Below are 22,283 nucleotides of genomic sequence, written 5' to 3' on the forward strand. Positions count from 1 at the left end.
TCAGACTGACTGACCTTCATTTCTTCAAGTAATGATGGCCACTCGTTTTCCTGTACTTAGCTGCTTTTTTTTCTTGCCATAATACAAATTCTAACAGTCTATTCAGTAGGACTATCAGCTGTGTATCCACCTGACTTCTGCACAACACAACTGATGGTCCCAACCCCATTTATAAGGCAAGAAATCACACTTATTAAACCTGACAGGGCACACCTGTGAAGTGAAAACCATTTCAGGTGACTACCTCTTGTGACTCTACAATTTTCATAGTCATGAAAATAAAGAAAACTCTTTGAATGAGAAGGTGTGTCCAAACTTTTGGTCTGTACTGTATGTATATATATATATATATATATATATATATATATATATATATATATATATATATATATGAGTTTATATGCTTGTAAACATTCAGATATAAACTGACATTGCTACTCTTGAAAATGATGTCAGACATAGATGAATGAACTGATTATCAAACTATGTTGCTTTTGACAGACTGTCATATGTTATGCAGGGGAGCTAGCATTTCCATGTGCTTACCAGTATAGTGCCACTCTTATTCAGGAACATTATCTGTTTGTTGAGTTGGATATAGACTTTTACCCTCAGTTTTATCAGCAGAGGTTACCGGTTGAGACATTCATTAACATCTAAGATGTCACCTGATCCTGCATAACGTGACACAATTCTCTAATACGTATATACAGCAATATGGAAAATCATGAAGTGCAATGCTTCTTATGTCTATAAGTAAAGCAGACTATTGATGGATTTAAAAGAGAAAAAGAGAGGAACTAATGCGCTACCAAGTGTAAGAAGAAAAAAGGTGTATAATAAGTGTAAATTAAGACAAAACCAAGATAAAGCTGCCATTCCCTGTAGTGTAACCACACACACAGAAAATATAAATAAAAAGTCATGGAACGGTGCTATATCTACTAAAATAAAGTAGAATAGGTAGTAAACCAGCATAAATAAATTCCCAAAAGTCGTGCTCAAATAACTAACAACAATAAACATCTAAAAATAGAAAATCAAGTAATCCTAACTGTGAAAAGAAACACAGTATGTAAAGAAATGTGCAATATAAACACAATAATGAAATATTTAAAATATATACAACATTCAACATGGGTGATAAATATACATCAAAGTCCAAAAGCAATATGAGAAAAGAAAAAATTAAAAAAGAAAAAAAATGAAATATCCAAGTCCAGTGCAAAATAGTAATGAGAACCAAAGAAAACAGTCTGTATCGGTATGTGCTGTGATCCAGTGAGATTCAGGATAAATAATGATTAAAACGGTGCTATATCCAACCAACCGACAATCCACCACCGTGTGCAGTGGCCGCTCACCTTAAGACAAAAATTATTGTGCCTTCAAAAGGTCAATCGTCATCTGGTGAAAATCGTCCCGTGGCAGATGAAACTCAGCTCACACCTTCCACTTTGACATGACAGCAGTATATGTTTGGTTCTGAATTCCAAAGCGCATGAGGGTTGATGTACTAAAACTGGAGGGTGCAAAATCTGATACAGCTTTGTATGGTAGCCAATCCTGTTGCCATTGTTGAATTGCAGTCAAGAGTGTCTAGGTAATATTTTATAGATTAGAATTTTTGGCTAAATCATAATGCTTTGAGTTCCTCATTCGTGGATAAGAAGATCGTTTGGAGTCAGAGAAACAGGGTGTTGTGTGTGTTCCACTTTTGTAATGAAGTTTCCTATGGCAATACTTCCCATTTGTGCATCTCTATTACAGCAATGCTTGAACTGCACATTGGATGACATAGAGTTCTTTGTGGCAAAACTCCAAAAAGCAGCTGAAGCTTTCAAGCAGCTGAATGCAAGGAAGAAGGGCAAAAAGAATAAAAAGAGAGGGCCTGCAGGTAATTATCTGTTTATAATTGTTATTGTGTCACTGCCCTTTTCTAAACGCTATGCTTTCCTGACTTCCCAGTGTTCATTTTTACATAGAATTTTAATTTCATTTTAGTCATAGTCTTTTGACTAAAATACCATTTTCATTTTAGTCGTATCTTAGTCATCTAAATTGTTTTAGTTTTAGTCGACTTCAATCTCCAGTATCATAAACAAAGAAAATATTGCTTTTTGACAAACAGAAGCGCAACTTTAAAATGTAAAAAAATAAAATAAAATGTAAATTTTATTGGCTGTAATGCCATTGCACATATTACCGGAATAAAAACACTTTAAGGCCCCTTTCACACACATGGTCCGTTCAGTTCATCAGTTCAGTCACGTCAAATGTATCAGTTTTCCATCCATTTTCATCCGTTTTCATCCATTTTTCATCCATTTTTCGTCAGTTGTCATCCGTTTTTCGTCAGTTGTTATCCGTTTTTGATCCGTTTTTCGTCAGTTGTTATCCGTTTTTCATCCGTTGTCATCTGTTTTCATCCATTGTCATCAGTTTTTCATCCGTTGTCATCCGTTTTTTGTCCGATCCGTTTTTTTGACGGATGAAAAATAGGGCATTCATCCGTTCAAAAAAACGGACATTGACGGAAGCGGATGAAAACGGATGTTAACGGATGATCATCCGTTGTCATCCGTTTTTACATAGAGATACATTGATGTCCGTTTTTCATCTGTCAACGGATGGATGAAAAACGGACAAACGGACAGCATGTGTGAAAGGGGCCTAACAGTTCTCTGTTAATAATGAAAACAAGCATCAAGTACTGTAACATCTTTATGAATAAAACCAAGATTCCTAAACTAACGATAATATTGCTTTTTGACCAGTGTTAATTTTGACGTCAAAGTTCGATTACGTTTTAGTCATAGTCCTTTGACTAAAAAGCCATTTTAGATTTAGTTTGATTTTAATCACCTGAACTGAAACTGTTTTTTATTTTTATTTAATTTTCAACACTGAAGATATGCAGCTGACAAAAACTATGATGAAAATATTTTGGTCGAGGAAAAAACACAAAAAAAAAACACTGCTTCATCTTAAAACCATAAATTAAACAATTTGTGTAATTTTATGTGGTTTTCTTCTGCGCTCTTACTTTTGTGTTTTTGATAGACAGATAAAAAAGACACAAATAATGCAGTTATGTCATCATGAATTCATCATCAAATATATTTTTTTGAAGTGCACAAAATAAGAGTACCTGAATTTCATCTAGTATCAGGCTTTTGCAGTCCCTCTACAGCAGGGCTGGAGTGTGAGAGGAAGAAGCAGTACAAGTCAAGATATGTACATAAGTTTAGCTCTCCTTGATATGCAGTTTTTAAGTAATCAGTAAGCACCCTTAGCTTGCCAGTGAAAGGCTTGGGGGGGGGGGGGCATGTCAGGACAAGTCTGATTATTGGAGGAGAGCAGACTGAGCTCCCAGCACAGCTAGAGAACTGACCACAGTTCTCTAGCTGTGCAGGGAGAACTGGCCAAGTGTGGTCAGTTTTTAATAGGAAAGTAGAGGGACTGGAGGGAATTCCAGAGATTTTACACAAAGAAAGCAACACTAAGAGAACAGGATACTTTTTCATACAAGTACATGGTATAGCAGGCACATATCAGGAATTTGAAATGTTGGGTTTACATATTCTTTACTTTAAAGGGATTTTAGAGGCAGAAGGTTGTTTATCTTAATGCATTCTAAGCATTAAGATAAACAAAAACCTTCTTATGTGCAGCAACCCCCCTCAGCCCCGCTAATACTTACCTGAGCCCATCTTTATCCAGCAATATTGCAGGAGTGTCTTAGCTGCCCAGGAGTCCCCTCCTCATTGGCGGCACGATTGGCTCCTGTTGCTGTTAATCAAAGTCAGTCAACCAATCAGGAGAGGTTGCGGCTCCGTGCCTGAATAGACATAGGGATCTGTGACTCAGCTCGGGTGCCCCCAGAGCAAGCTGCTTGCTGTGGGGCCACTCAACAGGAGGGAGGGGCCAGGAGCATAGAAGAGCGACGTGAGAAGAGGAGGATCCGGGCCACTCTGTGCAAAACCAACTGCACAGACCAGGAAAGTATAACATGTTTGTTATTTAAAAAAAAAAAAACAAACAAGACTTTACAATCACCTAAAATACCCAGTCACCCAGGCCTACATCATCAAGAGTTAAAATGAACCCTTTAACCACTTGCCGACCGCCACACGACTATCTACGGCGGCGGTCAGCCCCTCACAGGCAAAGTGACGTAGGTCTACGTCGCTCGCCTGTGAGGGTTTAGGGAGCGAGCGCGCGCCGCCGGAGGCGCGCTCCCGCTCCCGCGTGGTCACGGACCCCCCCGCGCGTGTGACCGGCGGACCCGATCGCCGCCGGCCACTCTGCGATCGGCGGGGGAGAGGGAGAAAGTCAGGCAGCTTGTGTAAACAAGCTGCCTGTCATTCTCCTCTCTGTATGAGAGCTGATCACATGGATCTACTATGTAGATCCATTGATCACTCTGCATACAGTTGAAGCCACAGCCAATCACAGTTAGAATCACGCCCCTAGGGACACACACAGCCCCTCCCTCTCAAATAAAGTTAACCCCTTCACTACCAGTGTATTTTTACAGTAACAGTGCATATATATAGCACTGATTACTGTAGAAATGTCACTGGTAACCCCAAAAGTGTCAAAAATGTCAGTCAAGGGTCCGATCTTTCCGCCGCAATGTCGCAGTACCGCAAAAAAAATCGCAGATCGCCGCCATTACGCGTTAAAAAAAAAAACAACAAAAATGACAAAAATCTTTCCCTTTGTTAGTAAACGCAATAACTTTTGCGCAAACCAATCAAAATACGCTTTTTGCGATTTTTTTTACCAAACATAGGTAGCATAAAACAAATTGGCCGAAAAAATTAAAAAATTTTGATTTTTAAATTTTTTTTTGGGGGAATTTCATATAAAAAAAAGGGAAAAATATTGCTATTTTTGCAAAATTTACGCTCTTTTTTTGTTTATAGCGCGTGATCAAAAAATCGCACAGGTGATCAAATACCGCCAAAAGAAAGCTCTGTTTGTGGGTAAAAAAGGACGCCAAATTCGTTTAGGTACAGCGTCGCACGACCGCGCAATTGTCCGTTAAAGTCACGCAGTGCCGAATCGCAAAATACCCTCTGGTCGTTTAGCAGCCAAATCCTCCGGGGCTTAAGTGGTTAACATGTGTTTACATCAAAGTAATAAATTATTAGTAGACATGTAATGGCCACATACACTAAATTGCAGAGAGTCTTAAAAACCGGAGGAGCAAATAACGACTTCAGTTTCTGGGGTCATCCTAATTACCACCCCTTTTTCCTTCAATACATTATTATTTGTCATCAATACCATGGGCAGCCTCACTGACCAAAAGTGATGTGCAGGAAGGTATGGAGCCAACCACAGCTTAAGAACGAATTGTTGTAGTTTTTTTTTTAGCTTGTTAGAGCTCCCCCAGTTTTTGACCATTTTAAAGTGGGGTTCACGTTAAAGTTCTCCCTTAATAAATCACCCTCTTTGACTGAATTAGAAAATTATTTATAATCATGTCTTTGCATGTTATATTTCCTTGGGAAAGCAGCATTTTTGTTTTATGTGCATCTGCATTTTGGAAATGTCTGAAAAACATAACAATCGTTTTTGCTATTTCAAATCACAGAGGGAGTCCTGACATTACGGTCTCGGCCACCTAATGAGCTGGAATTCATCGACTGCTATCAGAAGATCAAGTTGGCTATTAATCTCTTGGTAAGAATACACCTAAATATGTGTAACTAGTACATGCAGAAGGCGCCAACCCCAATTACGTTTTCAAATATATCAAATAACTGCTGCCCCTTTTAAGTAGTGCACACAAATCAAATATTCTTATTCTGGTAAAGTAAGGTGCTGTTATATACAAAATACAAATAAAATGTGAAATGTCAATAAATGCTTGTATATGCTACATAAGCAACAGCCTAATGTTAAGTGTTCAAAAAAATAAAATAAAATAAAAATGCAAATACATATGCTACAACACATGTGACAAATACCTAAAAATAAAGAAAACTGTGACCTAGATCACTAGCACATATATGTGTATCAAAATCAATTATTATAGGAAAACAATATGTGACAAAAAATATTAATAAAAAAACCCGTGCTGTGCAATATGAGTGCTCTTCTTCCAATGTATTCAGTGCTCCACCATGTGCAAGTTTATAAATGCACTCACTGAGCCCCCAGGTCACAGGGACCACTTTTGCCTTTTTGTATATACAAGAGATATGGACTCAGACAATGGAAAGTAAATGGCATAAAAAAACAAATGACAAAGTGATTGTGCAACACCATTTAATAGATTAAAAATGTAAAAAACAACTCTGCAGTAGTTGTGCTTACATTTAAAAGTGCCCAGACTGGCACCAGCTCCATAAGCCTGCACTCTGCCCCTTGACAATCAAGCTCTGGTAAGATATGGACCCGCTCTCACTTACCACTAGCTCCGGCCCACGTGCGTTCCACCACTACCCAGGAAATGATGTCAATGGTTATGCACAGCTATCAGGCAGCAATCCATCTGGTCCTATCTCTTCCTTCTGGGCACCGAGCTGGGCAACTAGGGCTGGGGGGAACTCAGGGGAGAAGAGGGGGGGACCTGAAGGTACAATGGGTGGGGACTTCCAAAATCTGTCCTGTGCTAATCCCCACTGTGCAACTATTTGAAAAAAACTTCTCCAGGTCCCCTGTGTTCAGTGGGGGCCTGGGAACAGAAAGTGAACTATTTAATCACTTTCGGGTTTAGGCGGATTATTCCGCAGCAGCACTCTACACGATTGCATTGATACAGTGATAATCTTCTAAAGCAATACACTGGGGCTGGCCGGGAGTGCTGCTGTGAATAAATCCGCCTAAACCCGAAAGAGATTAAATAGTCCACTTTTTGTCCCCCGCCCCCCACAAAACACCGACCCAGAGAAGTTTTTTTTCAAAAATAGCTTTACAGCGGGGATTAACACATTTGGGAGTCCCTGCCCGCTCTACTTCCAGCCCCTTCCCCCCCCCCCCCTTTGAGTAGGCAGAGGGGTCCTGTGTACATGCAAACAATACCTATATTCCCTGACTTAGAAAAAAAGAGTCTTGATCTATCCAATTGTAAATTCTAGAAGAAAGTAGTTATCCCTCCTGCTCACTGCTAGGGACGAGCAAAGTAGTTTAATAAAATTATTTTGCAGAGAAATTACAGAGCTCATAATTTTTCTCTTTAAACTGCTTAGACAAAATTTGATTGAAAATAAAAACAATCCACGTTTTTTTGAAGAGGCTGTTTTTAAGGGAGCTCTGTGCAAGCCATTTAAACCCTATTGAACCAGTTTATCTTTCAATGTATTTTGCCAAAATGGCAAACTTTGCCGAAATCCCCTATTTGCCAACATTGCAGGGTAATGAAAACTCTAATTTTTGCTCATCCCTGGTCACTGCCATCTTTTGTAAAAATATATTAATAGTAAATATCAGATTAGATAAGATATATGCATACAGAAAATGTTATGTATTGTATATATACATTTTTTGGGTTTATGGGTTTGCAGACAAGAATCTGACATCATTTCCTGTACTACATACTTGAACTGATTAATTTGCATATTATCATGTTTATTATAATATTCCTGTTTGTATTTTATTTTTATCGTCATCATTTTATTATCGCTTATAAAGTAGGGGTCAATACACTAAACATTTCAGCTCAGAGGTCCCTCATATTTAGCCATTCATCGCTGCCTGGTCAACATCTATCATTGAGCCATTCCAAGGTTTTCCAAGGACAACTGATCATATCCCTTTAGCATGTTCCCAATCTTTTCTTAAATAAATACAAATAATTGATTTTCACACGGGCATCTATACAAGATGTCATACCTCAGATTGCCCGCTTTATTTGAAGATGCAGCAGTTCTCCTTCAAGGTGACCCTAGATTGACATGTTCAAGGCCAGAAGCCTTGTTCTTATCAGTGTTTGATATTAATCAATGCTTGCTTTTGACTTCTTAAAATATCCCCTAAATTCTATACTCATTTGTTTGCATAATGTGTCTTTTCAGGCAAAGTTGAAAAAACATATCCAGAATCCTAGTGCTGCAGAGCTTATCCATTTTCTCTTTGGGCCACTGGAGCTGGTGAGCTAATGTTTAGATTTGTGTCACCCTGTCTGTAAAAAAACATACTTCATGTAGCTTATAATAGCAAAATAGTTGTCATCATGTTATTCAATGTGTCAGATTAGAAGCAGATGGGTCTAGCAAAGGGTATAGGTGTATTATAAATAAAAATGCATTTGCAGGATTTTTTACTGCTTCTTTTGAGCCACCTGGCTATATCTACCTGTGCACGTTTGAGCCAGCTGGTTATATCTACCTGTGCACGTACTGTACAGTTTATTTGTGTTACTTCCTACAGATAATTCATAGCTCAGGAGGTCCAGAGTTGGGAAGATCAATCACCTGTCCTCTCCTTTCCAAAGACGCTACAGATTTTCTGAGGGGGCATCTCACCCCAAAAGAAATGCATACGTGGGAAGTTCTGGGAGAACGATGGACCAAATCAAGGTAGGTAAAAAAGGAAAATAAAAGTTTGATGCAGATCTAATGCTCAGGATTTTTGGAGAACTGGCCTCTGTCAAGATGGTGTAGCAATGCAAGAAACATAACTGATTACTTTTTTTATATAGAGGGGATTCTCCAGCAGGTTATATCTTTATGTTTCAAGGAACAAAACAATGATGCAACTCCTATATCATAGCTCCCAACTTTCCCTGAGTTTGAGGGACTGTCCCTGATTCGGAACAAAGAACAAATGCACTTTGTATGTTTCAAAAAAGGTTTTTCTACTGCTAAACATTTCATCCCATTTCTCAAATTATGAATTTGTAAATTTCGAAACTGGTAAAAAGCGATAGTAGTGGTAAAAAAAAAAGCACCTGTGGGTTTAACTAATCCTCTTTTTTTTTTTTTTTGTATAATTTTCCTTTAAGGGGACGTGGTAGGGGTGTGTGCCCTATGCCTACATGCTTTTGCTAATTGGTGTCCCTCGTTTTTATCTCAAAAAGTTAGGAGGTATGCTTATCTTACCTTTGTTCATTTTTAGGCATCACCCAGGTGAACCTTTCCATGTTACTGGTAGATTAAGCCCCCTTTCTACAGGCGGACCATTCAGATCCGCCTGTCAGTTTTTTTGGCGGATCTGAACGGTCCCCCCATGCATCCCTATGGGTCATCAGATGTCAGCGGAGACGGGATAGGATGAGAACGGACCGACGATCCATTCCCATCCGATTCCCCCATAGAGATGTATGGGGCTCTGACAGCTGTGTCTCCACACACAGCACGGAGACACAGCTGTCATCCTCCTGCTCAGCGGGGATCGGCGGATCAATTCCCCGCTTAGATAAACAGAGTCCGCCAACGGAGCGGAGTGTGTGAAAGAGCCCTTATTCATTTTTTTTTCCAAAGAACGCTTATTGAATTTGCACAGCAGAAGATACAGACAATACTGCATGCCAGGTAGAGCAAATCACCATACACATCAGAGACAATGATTGCAAGGACAGTCCATCAAAATGTTAACTCATGAAGCAGGCAAAGGCACATTCAGCGCATGATAAACAATGCTTAACTAAAAATATTCCTGAGTGGTTGATCACAGCATTACAAAGGTCTCAAGCGTTTAACCGGTTGCCGACCGCCGCACGACTATATACTGCGGCGGTCAGCCCCGGCCAGGCAGAGTGACGTATGGATACGTCACTCGCCTGTCACTGACTTGCGAGCCTATTGCGGGCGCGCGCCGAGGCGCGCACCCGCCGCGGCTCGTTCACAGACAAGTCAGTGCGTGTGTCCGGCGGACTCGATGTCCGCCGGTCACACTACGATCGCTCCTTTGAAGGGAGAAAGGCGGAGCGGCTTATGTAAACAAGCCGCCAGTCATTCTCCCTGGTGTAAAAATGAAGATCAGACGGTTCTACTATGTAGAACCGTTGATCTTTGCTTTTTCCACCAATAGCCATGTCCCTGCACAGTTAGAAACACGCCCCTAGGACACACTTAACCCCTCCCTGTCCAATAAAGTTAACCCCTTCCCTGCCAGTGTCATTTTTGCAGTAACAGTGCATATATATAGCACTGATTACTGCAGTAATGTCACTGGTACCCCCAAAAGTGTAAAAAATGTCAGTCAAGGGTCCGATCTGTCCGCCGCAATGCGCAGTACCGCAAAAAAAATCGCAGATCGCCGCCATTACTCGTTAAAAAAAAAACACCAAAAATGACAAAAATCTTTCCCTTTGTTAGTAAACGTGATAACTTTTGCGCAAACCAATCAAAATACGCTTTTTGCGATTTTTTTACCAAACATATGTAGCGTAAAACAATTTGGCCGAAAATGTAAAAAAATTTTGATTTTTACATTTTTTTGGGGGGGAATTTCATATAAAAAAAAAAGTGAAAAATATTGTTATTTTTGCAAAAATTACGCTCTTTTTTTGTTTATAGCGCATGATCCAAAAACCGCACAGGTGATCAAATACCACCAAAAGAAAGCTCTGTTTGTGGGAAAAAAAGGGCGTGAAATTCGTTTAGGTACAGCGTCGCACGACCGCGCAATTGTCCGTCAAAGTCACGCAGTAAAAAATCGCAAAAAACCCCCTGGTCTTTTAGCAGCCAAATCCTCCGGGGCTTAAGTGGTTAAAGAGATAAATATTCACTATCGCCGTTCACTGGTAGATTTAATTCACTTAAAAATTTGGAAAGCTGCATCGTACCAATACATAGTTCTATTGTGCTGATTGTACATAGAAAAGACACTCCATGTCTCCTGTCCTGTCCATGTTAATGTTCTTTGAAATCAAATTTCTATCATGGAACGCAATTTTTGTGGAAACCTGACTCCAAACCACCAATTCTGAAAGTTATATTCTTAGCATTATTGCTAATTGAACAGCTCCCTGTGTCGTACAGCGTGGGGGTCCTAATAATCTTATATGGGACTCTATCTGCACAGAGTTAAGGGTTTTTCCTTTGGATGTTATAATATACCTCCCCTTGATCTAAAAACATACAACATACTAGTGGATTAATCAGTGTCCACAGTTGACATAGTGTGTTTGTGTGTTTGTAACTGTGAAATGATGATTTTAGAATGTGACCTTTATCAGATGAAGTGAGCTCTGTGCAAAAAAATATAGAATAATACAATATATTAAAGATGTATTAAATTGTACGAGATTTCTAGTCCTGGACAACTAACAAAGAAGCACACTTTTCATTCTAGGGCGGAATGGCCAAGAGAGCCTCTGATTCCTCAGTATATTCCAAAATTTAACAATGGTTGGATACCTCCTCCAGACATTTTCCAGGGAGCTCCTTGGGAGCTGGATTTAGGACATCCACCAGAGTCTTTTAAACCTAAGATCCAAGAAGAGGTAAGCACTGTTCTACATATAGGAGGAAAGAAATAATATGGTGCAGGTGGAAAATACCTAAAAAAAAAAACTACAGATGTGTCTGAAGGTCCATAAAAAGGAATCTATAATTAGTCCATTAAAAGTCAGTGAATAATGGGTTAACATACAATCCAGGTAGCCTGTTCTTAGAGCTAAAAGCCAACTCTATAATATGAACACAGACAAATAAACAAAGACAAGAGCCAGCTGAGTGTAGTAAGTGGATTAAAAGCATGAGTTATTGCATGAAATTTAAAAAGAAAATTAGCAACTCACAAGAAAGCAGTAGTAAAATGCTCATCAACCATCCGCCCCTATCAGGCGTCTGTGTTTGAGGAGCATTCATGCTCCTTCCTCAGGCTTACAAAGGAGAACGCATACTCTGCAAACACGTCACCATGCCCATGCTGCATCAAGAGTGACATCACATCCGCCTCCCCAGCTGCTCCTGGAAGCTTTTGGTAATCCAGCTGAGGACGTCATGCGGGAACCCTTTGCTGTGCCTTCCATCTTCATACCTGATGCCCTGATACAGAGGCGTAACTAGAACCTTTAGGCTCGGTTCACACTATTGCGATGCGGGAAGGCTGCGAATTCGCAGCCTGTTCCCGCATCGCACACGCACCCCCGGCAGTTCACACTGCCATATGCGATCCGCTGGGGGTGTCAATGTAATCTTAACGACACCCCCAGTTTGATCGCATATCGCAGTGCGATCGTGCAGTTCGCACAGGATCGGATAGCACAAGTGTGAACCGCTGTGCGATCCGATCCTGATGCGGCAGCAAAAATGCCTCCTGTGCGTCTTTGCTGCGGGTGCGATGCGAATTTAGCCATACAAACTGTATGGCTAAACTCGCACCGCACAGCTGATCGCATGTCATGTCGGAGCAGTGCGCTCCGACATGACATGCGAACCCGGCACACGCAGAAGTGTGAACCGGCTCTTAGTGCAAGAAATCATGTAGGGCCCCCCAGACCCCTGGCTGGGTCCCTTCCCTTCAAGCCTGGGGCTCTTCCCACTGATCCTGGGGCCCTTTACTCTCATTGCGGGGCCCTATATTACGGTCCAGCAGCGGGACCCTGTCACAAGTTCTGCAGTGGGCCCCCTTCCTGCTATCTTGGGGCCTCCCCACGGTGGTGGAATGCCAGGGCCCGGTCGCAGGTGTGACCTTTGCGATCCCGGAAGTTCACCCACTTGTGTCAGAAGTTTTTATTTTTTGGATTTTAATTGTAATATTTTTTATCATTTTATTTTATTTTACAATGTCACTGACTATGACTCTGTCCATTCAGAAAAGGAGGGAGCTGGTAAATTACATATTTACTGACCCCTTCCTGGTTCTCTATTGTGACACATCCCCTGCAGCAGCCAGCCAGGAGAGGGGAGGGAGGAAGCTGGCAGCACAGTGGAGGAGGGGGGTACAGGGGAGCACACAGGGGCCCAGAGGCAGCAGAACACAAGTAAACTGGATAGGAGGAGCAGCGGGGGCACCAAACAGAGGAACCAATCTCCTCTATTTTCCTCCTGCAGCTACGGGAGAAAAAAGGAGGACAGTGATGTCTCTACATGCTGCCCCCACCGCCCCTCCTATCCAGGTGTACAGGGGAGTCTCACAGGCCCCTGGAACATGGGGCCCGGTTGCAATTGCAACCCCTGTAGTTACACCCCTGCCCTGATAGTGGCAGATGGTTGATGGGTATTTTACCACTGCCTTCTTGTGAGTTGCTAATTTTAGCACAATAAATCCTGCTTTTAATCTACTTACTACACTCAGACGGCGCTTGTCTTTGTTGTTCGCTTGACTGCTCTACATATAGCTCGATTATATGAAGGATACAAACCAAGGTGACATTTTATTATTATACCACAGGCATATTATGCTATAAATTACAGCATTTATGATATAGGTGGAGCAGAAAAAGTAGCCTTTTATAGTTGTCATGAAAAAAAAAACTTTTAAAATAACAATTCATGAGAAAATAAGGCTTTCAGCAGGCAAAACCGACATCTGTTTCTAAATCAAAATGTCATGAGATTAATTCATAAATGGATTGAATAATTTATTTATTTTGGTGAATTGAGCCTGTTATTATGTTTTATAGTCTAAGTGTCATTCTTCTCATTGATGATACCTGTTACTGAACTTGATCTTAAATGGACCTATATGCTTTCTTTGGCACTGTGGCTTTTACATGCTAGTACAATTCCTGTATATTAAAATTCTGCCAAGATACTGTAAGCCTTCTGTTACCTGTACTAACTTGTTCCTCCTACAAGAAGGGCCTAATCCACCCTAACTAACCACATCCCTCTATATCTATGATGTGAAGAGACTGGCATATTCTCTTTCCTTTTAAGAAAATGCTCTCTGTATATAAAAAATTGTATGTCACTATTTATGTATAATCACCTTATCATTTCCTAATAATACTAATATTACTAACAACAATTAATACCTGTGTTGCAGCCACCCAAACCAGTAGAAAACCATGGACCTAGAAATGTAAGTGGCACCTCCTGTGTCCCTAGGAATCTCAGCAAATGTTTCATTACTAGTGCCGGTTGGGGAAAATGCTGTTTAAAGTGTACCCTCATTATATCAGCCTATAAACTATCTTTAGGCATGATAGAGGGGTACTTGGTTAGTGTTTTTGTGCTTGTATGCATGTTTGTGTTATATTTTAACACCAGCTAATGACATTCTACTGACATTGCACTACACCTAAGAACATTTGTAGCACATACACTTCTGGAAATGTTAATAAATCCAACAAAAAGCCGGCAACTCTGTGCTTCTTCTTAAAAGATCCTTTATTGATGCACAACAGCAAATACAATGTCCATAGATGCTAACGCGTTTCGGCCTCAGCCTTCCTCATAGCATTGAGGAAGGCCAAGGCCGAAACGCATTAGCATCTATGGACATTGTATTTGCTGTTGTGCATCAAAAAAGGATCTTTTAAGAAGAAGCACCGAGTTTGTTGGCCTGAGCACCGGCACTCTGTCTTCACATCATTTATATGGTGGTAGAGCTTGGGTGAGTCTTGTATATACTTCTGGAAATGTGGACTGCTAGCACAGCAGTAAAACACACTGAGGGTTGGGTATAAGGCCCCATTCACACCTGAGCTTATCGTTTTCAGGCCATTTTTTGGGCCTTTTTCATGCTTTTTTAGGCATTTTTCAGGCTTTTTTTTTGGGTGTTTTTCAGGCGTTTTTTTGCAGGTAGGCATTGACATCTAACAAAAACGCTTGTAATCTGCCCAAAAAAAAGCTCATGTACTTTTTTGACTTTCATGCTTTTTGCTTCAGATGACAAAACTCTCAGATGTGAATAGGGGCCATTAAAATGAATGGGATTTTGCTAGTTGGGCGTTTTGAGTCTTCAGAGTAGCGTTTTACGAGCTGAAAAACACTCAGGTGTGAAAAAGGTCTAAAGTATAACTAAAAGCATTTTTTTTAGCTTTAGATAGAGTGGTAAAGGATTAGAACAGTTTTTATCGCTGTATATGCTCCTGTAAGGCTAGGTTCACACATGTGCGAATTGGATGCATTTTGATAATACAAGACCCACATATGGGCCAACACAGCATGTCTCGCACACCAGATAATGGTCCTCTTATTAAATCCTTCTTACTGGTATATCCTCCTTAGTCCCCTTTCACACTTGTATGACTCCAAAGTTGCGCCGACTTTAGAGTGCAACTTTGATGCAACTTTGGTTCAGTGCAACTTGGATATGACTTTGGCTTTGACCAGTTTTAATGGACAACTGTTGCACAATAGTTGCATTGTATAACATTCAGGTATGACTTTCAGGTTCTTTCACACTTGTGCGACCTTTTACTATGTTCACATCTAGGCGTTGCTATTTATACAGGCATTTTTCAGGCGTTTTTTTCGGGAGTTTTAAAGGTGTTTTAGTGCCGGTTCACACTGATGCGGCTGCGGCGATCACATGTAATCACACTGCTCCTTCATTACATGCGATCGGCTGTGCGGTGCGAGTTTAGCCATACACTTTGTATGGCTAAATTGGCACCGCACCCGCAGCAAAGATGCACAGGACCCTTTTTTGCAGCCGCATCAGGATCGGATCGCACAGCGGTTCACACTTGTGCGATCCGATCCTGTGCGAACTGCAAGATCGCACTGCGATATGCGATCAAACTGGGGGTGTCGTTAAGATTACATTGACACCCCCAGCGTATCGCATATGGCAGTGTGAACTGCCGGGGGTGCGTTTGCGATGCGGGAACAGGCTGCGAATTCGCAGCCTTCCCGCATCGCATAAGTGTGAACCGAGCCTCACAGGCGTTTTTGTGCAGGCGTTTTTGTGCAGGCGTTTTTAGTATGACAAGCGACCAATGAAAAAAAATAATCTGTAATCTGCCAAAGAAGAAGCTCATGTACTTTTTTGAACGACATGCATTTTGCTTAAGGTGACAGAATGCTCAGATGTGAACAGGGGCCATTGAAATGAATGGGATTTGTCTTGTTGGGCGTTTTTAGAGCTGATTTTTTGCCGTGAATTTGACTGGACTTGAAGCAATGCCCGTGTAATATTGAGGTCTATGGACCTCAAAATGCATTAAAGTCAGACCAAAGTAGTGCAGGGACTACTTTGAAGTCGCACAGATATGAACGGTACTCATTGGAAATCATGGCGTACGACGTGTCATGTGACTTTGCAGTCCCAAATCGCAGGACAAGTCGCACAAGTGTGAAAGGGGCCTCATGCAACTTCTGAGGGTTAAAATTGAAGTCTATGGCCCTCAAGTTGCATTAAAGGCGGACCAAAGTAGTGCATAAACTACTTTGAAGTTGCTGTAACTTTAAGTTGCGCATATATGAATTGGTATCATTGGATAACATAGGAAACGACATGTCGTGCAACTCTGATGTCCAGGGTTGCATGACAAGTCGCACAAGTGTGAATGGAGCCTTACTAGCATACCATCTCCAATGGGAGTAACTCCAGAAAGTGCTCAGGAAAAAAGAGGAATAAACTTCGATAGTGTAGTATCCCAGTAAGGCGCGTTTCACACTTGTGAGACCTAAAAGTCACGCAATTTTACAGCAATTTTGTTGTGATTTTGCCACGATTTTATACTGGACATGAAGCAATGCCTATGTCTATGGACCCCAAAACGCATCAAAGTCAGACCAAAGTAGTGCAGGGACTGCTTTGAAGTTGTTGCCACTTGAAACTGCACAGATGTGAACGGTACTCATTGGAAATCATGGAGTACGACTTGTAATGCGACTTTGCAGTCTCAAGTCGCAGGACAAGTCGCATAAGTGTGAAAGTGGCCTAAATGACACAGAATACACCAGCCCAACTTAGGAAAAGCATCCATATTTTATTCATTAAAAATAGACATAAAAACATTAAAACAAAATCTCACTTGCTCCAACTGGTAATCACACGCCACCTGGCTGTGCCTCCATGCCTATTGCCACCCCCACCCCAGGTGGCTTCATCAGGAGAAAAACAAAGCCTGGGAAGCCATCCCCACCAGGAGAAGACAGTGATTATCGCAAGAGAATCTGGCAGGCTGCTTGTACCAAAGTGCTTTCAGCAGGCAAAGCTGACATCTGTTTTTAAATCGAATATTTTTAGGAGAAGATGTCATGAGATAAATTCATAAATGTATTTGAATCATTTATACATCCGGTGAATTGAGGCTGTTAATATGTTTAAGCCCACGTTTACATTGGTACGATTTGACATGCGATTTGACGTGTCAAATCGCATGTCAAATCAGAGCCAATCGCTGGCAATGGCACCGTCCAAATTGCGGCGACTTTGTGGCGCCGCACCGATTCCCAAAAGTAGTTTCTGTACTACTTTTGGCGATTTGGGGAGCGATTTCCATATACATCTGCACAGATGTCTGTGAAATGGTCCCCGAAGTCGGAATGAAATGCTGGCTTGAAATTGTGCGAGTTCCATTTCAAAACACTTCAGTGTGAACCTGGGCTTATAGTCTGTTTTAGTCTCATTCTTCTCATGATTATACCTGTTACTGATCTTGAGCCTTAATGGACCTATTCGTTTTCTTTGGCACTGTGGCTTTTACATGCTAGTACACTTCCTGTAAATAATAAAATTCTGCCAAGATGAGCCTTCTGTTACCTGTACTGACGCGTTCCTCCTACAAGAAGGGCCTAATCCACCCTAACTAACGACATCCTCTCTATATCTATGATGTGAACAGACTGGCATATCATTTTTTTCTTTTTAATAAAATGCTCTCTGTATTTTAAACATTGTATGTCCCTATCTATGTATAATAACTTTATCATTCCCTAATAATACTAATATTACTAACAACAATTAATACCTGTGTTGCAGCCATCCAAACCACTAGAAAACCATGGACCTAGAAATGTAAGTGGCACCTCCTGTGTCCCTACGACTCTCAGCAAATGTTTATTTTACTAGTGCTGGTTGGCGAAAATGCTGTTTAAAGTGTACCCTCATTATATCAGCCTATAAACTATCTTTAGGCATGGCAGAGGGGTACTTGATTTGTTTGTGGTTGTGCTTATGCACATATTTGTGTTATGTTTTACCACCAGCTAATGACATTGTAGAACATTTGTAGCACCTACACTTCTGGAGATGTGGACTGTAACACAGCAGTAAAATACGCTGGAATGTTGGGTATAACTAAAAGCAACATTTTTTTCAACTTTAGAGTGGAAGCCATCCCCACCAGGAGAAGACAGTGATTATCGCAATCAGGCAGGCTGCTTGTACCCAATTTAATTAATAAATCAACTTTGTACATTCAGCCTGCCCAATAATGGTTCGAATCTTAGCCAGTTCTGCAGGACCGCATATGGCCAGTTTAAGTTCTGGTGACCCTGGTGACAACCAGGGTTTCCCTAACTTTGGTGATGTAGCGTTACCCCCAAAGGAGTCACTTATGCCTCGTTTCCACTGAGCGGATCGGTTCGGATCAGTTCGGTACGGTACGCTATTTTGGGTGTTTCCATTATGAAAGTGGCCCATACAACCGAACCAAACCGCACCATTCCTGGTCCTGCTTCAGATGTAGGGCCATAGGAAATGGTACGGTACGGTTAGGGCGGAGCTACTGGCGTCACACGATACATTCCACTGATTGGCGGACAGGAAAACTTCAATGCTCACATCAAATGAAAGAGCAAAACAAACACCTCAATTGCTGTAAACCCTGCATGGTCCCTGGTGGCCCGACTTGCAGTGGAAACGCTCACCTGAATAGACCGGACCATTCTAACCCTTCCAAACTGTACCGACCCGAACCGTTCCGCTCAGTGGAAACGAGGCATTAGTAATTTGGGTTCTCTGTTCTGCTCCGACTCCAAGAACAACCTCAGCCCATCTGACACACCTGGTTGAATTAGTGTTACTGCAAGCACTTATAAGAAAACAAGTATGTAGATACCTTTAACTTGTCTGGGAATTGGCACCAGGAAATGATGGTGTGGCCATAAATAAGCATATAGAGGGTAGATGCAGAAATAGTCTGTTAGACAGCGTAATCGCTATACCAAAGTAACTTAGCATAGAGTTCTGTACCACTAGACACTAGACTGGAGTCAACTCTTAAATCAGCAAAGTCAGCAAAAAATAGTGCATATAAACATTAAACATAACATGTACTAAAAACATACTTGCCATTCTGAAGCTTCTCTTCAACCTCTTTGCATTTTTTTTATATATACTGTGATTCTGTACTTGCTAAGTGTGCTGCAGAAATCTCCCTCCACTAAGTCTGGCTGCAGCCATTTTAACTGTGGGCAGCTATAGCTGCTGCTTGTTCACTTTCTGGATTTACACAGACACACAGAGGCACACAGACACACACATACAGGCACATATATACAGATACACACACACACATATATATACAGACACTTGCACTTGCAGAACATTTACTTGGTCTTAAATTATAAAAATAATACTATAAATATTATATAATAATATTATAATAATAAAAAAATATTCAGCCAACATATCTAAGATCAGACAAGCGGCTATAGATATATATATATATATATTTTATATTTATTTATTACAGGTACTTATATAGCGCTGTCAATTTATGCAGTGCTTTATTTATATATTGTACATTCACATTGGTCCCTGCCCTCGAGGAGCTTACAATCTAAGGTCTCTACTCACATTCGTTCATAAACATACTAGGGCCAATTTAGACAGGAGCCAAGTAACCTATCAGCATTTCTTTGAAGTGTGTCTGAGGAAACCTGAGTACCTGGAGGAAACCCACACAGGCGCACACATATATAGTTTATATATATATATACACACACACACATTTTTGTTCTTGGGTTTAGATATAGTTGAAGCAGGTACATTGTTTACAGCTGAGCACTTTTATAGAAAATACACCATTTACAGCAAAGCCTTCTGAGATGTACCTGTTGCTCCCTAGCCACTGGATGTTTTCCTCTCTTATGGACTATGCCCTGCAAGGGGAACATGTTTTAGTAAGTAATGATCATTAGCATGCATTTAAGAAAACAACCAAAAACACTTTACATTTCCCAAACATACCGGGATGTATCTAAAAAAATATTATAAGTGCCTTTGGTGCACTATTTCTCCCACTGATATGAGGCACTATTCCCCCTACTGACACTAGTAATGAGGCACTATTACTTCCACAGACACCAAGAATGGGTCATAATTCCTCCCTCTGACATCAACAATTAGGCACAATTCCTTCCACTGACACTAACAATGGAACACTATTCCTTCTACTGACACCAACAGTGGGGCATAATGACTCCCAGTGATATAAACAATGAAACACTATTCCTTCCAATGACACCAGTGATGAAGCACTATTCCTCCCAGTGACACCAGTGATGGGGCACTTTTCCTCCCACTGACATCAATTATGAGACACTACTCTTCCCACTGACACCATGATGGGGCATTATTCCTCCCACTGACTAGGGTTGCCACCTCATCCCTTTAAAATTGAACACATAATAATTACACATGTCCTGTGGCTGATTAAGGTGGTAATTACACTACTTGGTGCCTTATCTGCATTAAATTAGCCTCAGAACCTGTGTAATTCATATGTGTTTGGGTTTAAAGGGATGAGGTGGCAAACCTACCACTGACACCAACAATGGGGCACTTTTCCTCCCACTGACACCAACAATAGGACATTATTCCTCCTCCTACTGACCACAGGCGCTATGTGATATTTCTTACTCCCACTTACCACCAGCGGGCATTGAAGCATTGTTTACTCCCACTGAAGCTGGAGCACTATTCCTCCCACTAATATCAAAGATGTTTAACTCCCCCCCCCCCCACTAACACCAACAATGGGGTACGATTCTTCCAACAGACACCAACGATGGGGCACTATTCCTCCTATTGACACCAACAATGGGGCCAATAAAAACCAATGTTGGAGTACTATTCCTCCTTCTACTGACCATAGGGGCAAAGTAGTTTTCTTGCTCCCACTAACAACCAGCGCGCATTGTTTAATCCCACTGAAGCTAGGGGCATTTTTTACTCCCACTGACCACAGTCCAACCCCCATTAATGTCTGCTGGGACAGTTAACAGTTCCTTTGTTAAAAAATTTGGAGACTCCAGAGGTAGAACAATGAAAGGCAGCTGTTGATTGGTTAGTATGGTCTACTGTCTTATTACTGTGTGGATTTAGCATCAGGTGTAGCTATTGATAACCCATATAAAGTCATAGGTGTCAAACTGAATTTGATTTAAATGTCCAATTTGTGTCTTCCAGGCTTCTCCTCCAAGTGCAAATCCTTATCGGACTCCATCTTTCAGACAGCAACCGTCACCAGTTCTGCCTGAAATGAAGCCAGAATACAACACAGGCCCTAAAATTACCGCGTGAGTATTGCAGCGGTTAAAGTATACCTGTGGGCAAAACTTTTTCTTTTTTGTTTTGGATAGAGTTGAGATAAATTAGAACACGTCAGGATTTTATTGTTGTCTGTGCCCCCCTTTAGGGAGATTCACCCTCTCTATTTGTCCTGGTGGCCGTTATCACCAAAAGTTAAAGAAAATCTCTTATTTTGAATGGTCATCAGAACAAGAATACAGGGGGACTCTTCCAATGGGGACATTTGTTCTGATGACTTCAAGGGATTTCCCTAACTTTGGAGGGATTTCCTTCCCCTGCAATGGAACAAGAAGTGAAGGGAAAATCTCCCAGTGACCCACAGATGGCAAAAAAAAACTGGCAGGGAAACCCTCCCTTACGCTATCCAAATTAAAATTCTATTTTAAGGTGAATAGGAGTCAGACATAGACTCTTAGCCCAGTTAACACGAAAAAGCTTTCTTACGCTTGCTGACAGAGGTAAAAAATGATGTTCCTAGCAGAAAACCAAACAAATAAAAATTAAGAGCTGTGCTCAGTAGTGTTGAAAACCTAATATATACTCAATAAACAAATACTCACTTTAGTGAAAAACATACATCAATGCCATCAAGTCCTAATAATAAATAGAAATCATAAAATTCATACTTTTCAAAATTATACATCACTGTCCCTTTTTAAAACGTGACCAAAAAATATGCAATGTGCTCTTCGGTGCTCAATCTTACTATATACTGTTCCACATGGATCCTGCATGGAAAATATTGGCAAACACCACCACTTTGTGTTCTTTTCTTGTTAGTGCTAACAGGACCTACTGTGCAGTGGAGAAAACCAGGTGGTAATATTACATATTTCCCTTTAAAGGGGAAAGGCGCAGTATGGATCTATGGTAACCAGGTCCCACCGTGCAAAGGGAGAGTTCATCTCATTATTAAATTTGGAGAGGAACACGAAGTG

The 22,283-nt window shown here is 40.9% G+C and overlaps 1 protein-coding gene across 4 annotated transcripts in view; it reads left to right on the plus strand.

Moving 5' to 3' along the window:
• Positions 1 to 22,283, plus strand: part of EPS8L2 (EPS8 signaling adaptor L2) — a 247,565-nt gene that overhangs the window by 202,113 nt on the left and 23,169 nt on the right. For 2 of the 4 annotated variants that reach the window (XM_082271163.1, XM_082271162.1), the window contains exons 10-17: positions 1,771 to 1,897; positions 5,606 to 5,694; positions 8,031 to 8,105; positions 8,386 to 8,534; positions 11,254 to 11,404; positions 13,897 to 13,932; positions 17,788 to 17,823; positions 21,223 to 21,332. In XM_082271163.1, the coding sequence (XP_082127289.1) occupies positions 1,771 to 1,897; positions 5,606 to 5,694; positions 8,031 to 8,105; positions 8,386 to 8,534; positions 11,254 to 11,404; positions 13,897 to 13,932; positions 17,788 to 17,823; positions 21,223 to 21,332 (773 nt within the window). The remainder of the gene's footprint in view (positions 1 to 1,770; positions 1,898 to 5,605; positions 5,695 to 8,030; positions 8,106 to 8,385; positions 8,535 to 11,253; positions 11,405 to 13,896; positions 13,933 to 17,787; positions 17,824 to 21,222; positions 21,333 to 22,283) is intronic. The other 2 variants (XM_082271164.1, XM_082271165.1) reach the window with 2 other exon arrangements.

This window comes from Pelophylax lessonae, assembly GCF_965119305.1.
Source record: "Pelophylax lessonae genome assembly, chromosome: 10".
Taxonomy (NCBI): Eukaryota; Metazoa; Chordata; class Amphibia; order Anura; family Ranidae; genus Pelophylax; species Pelophylax lessonae.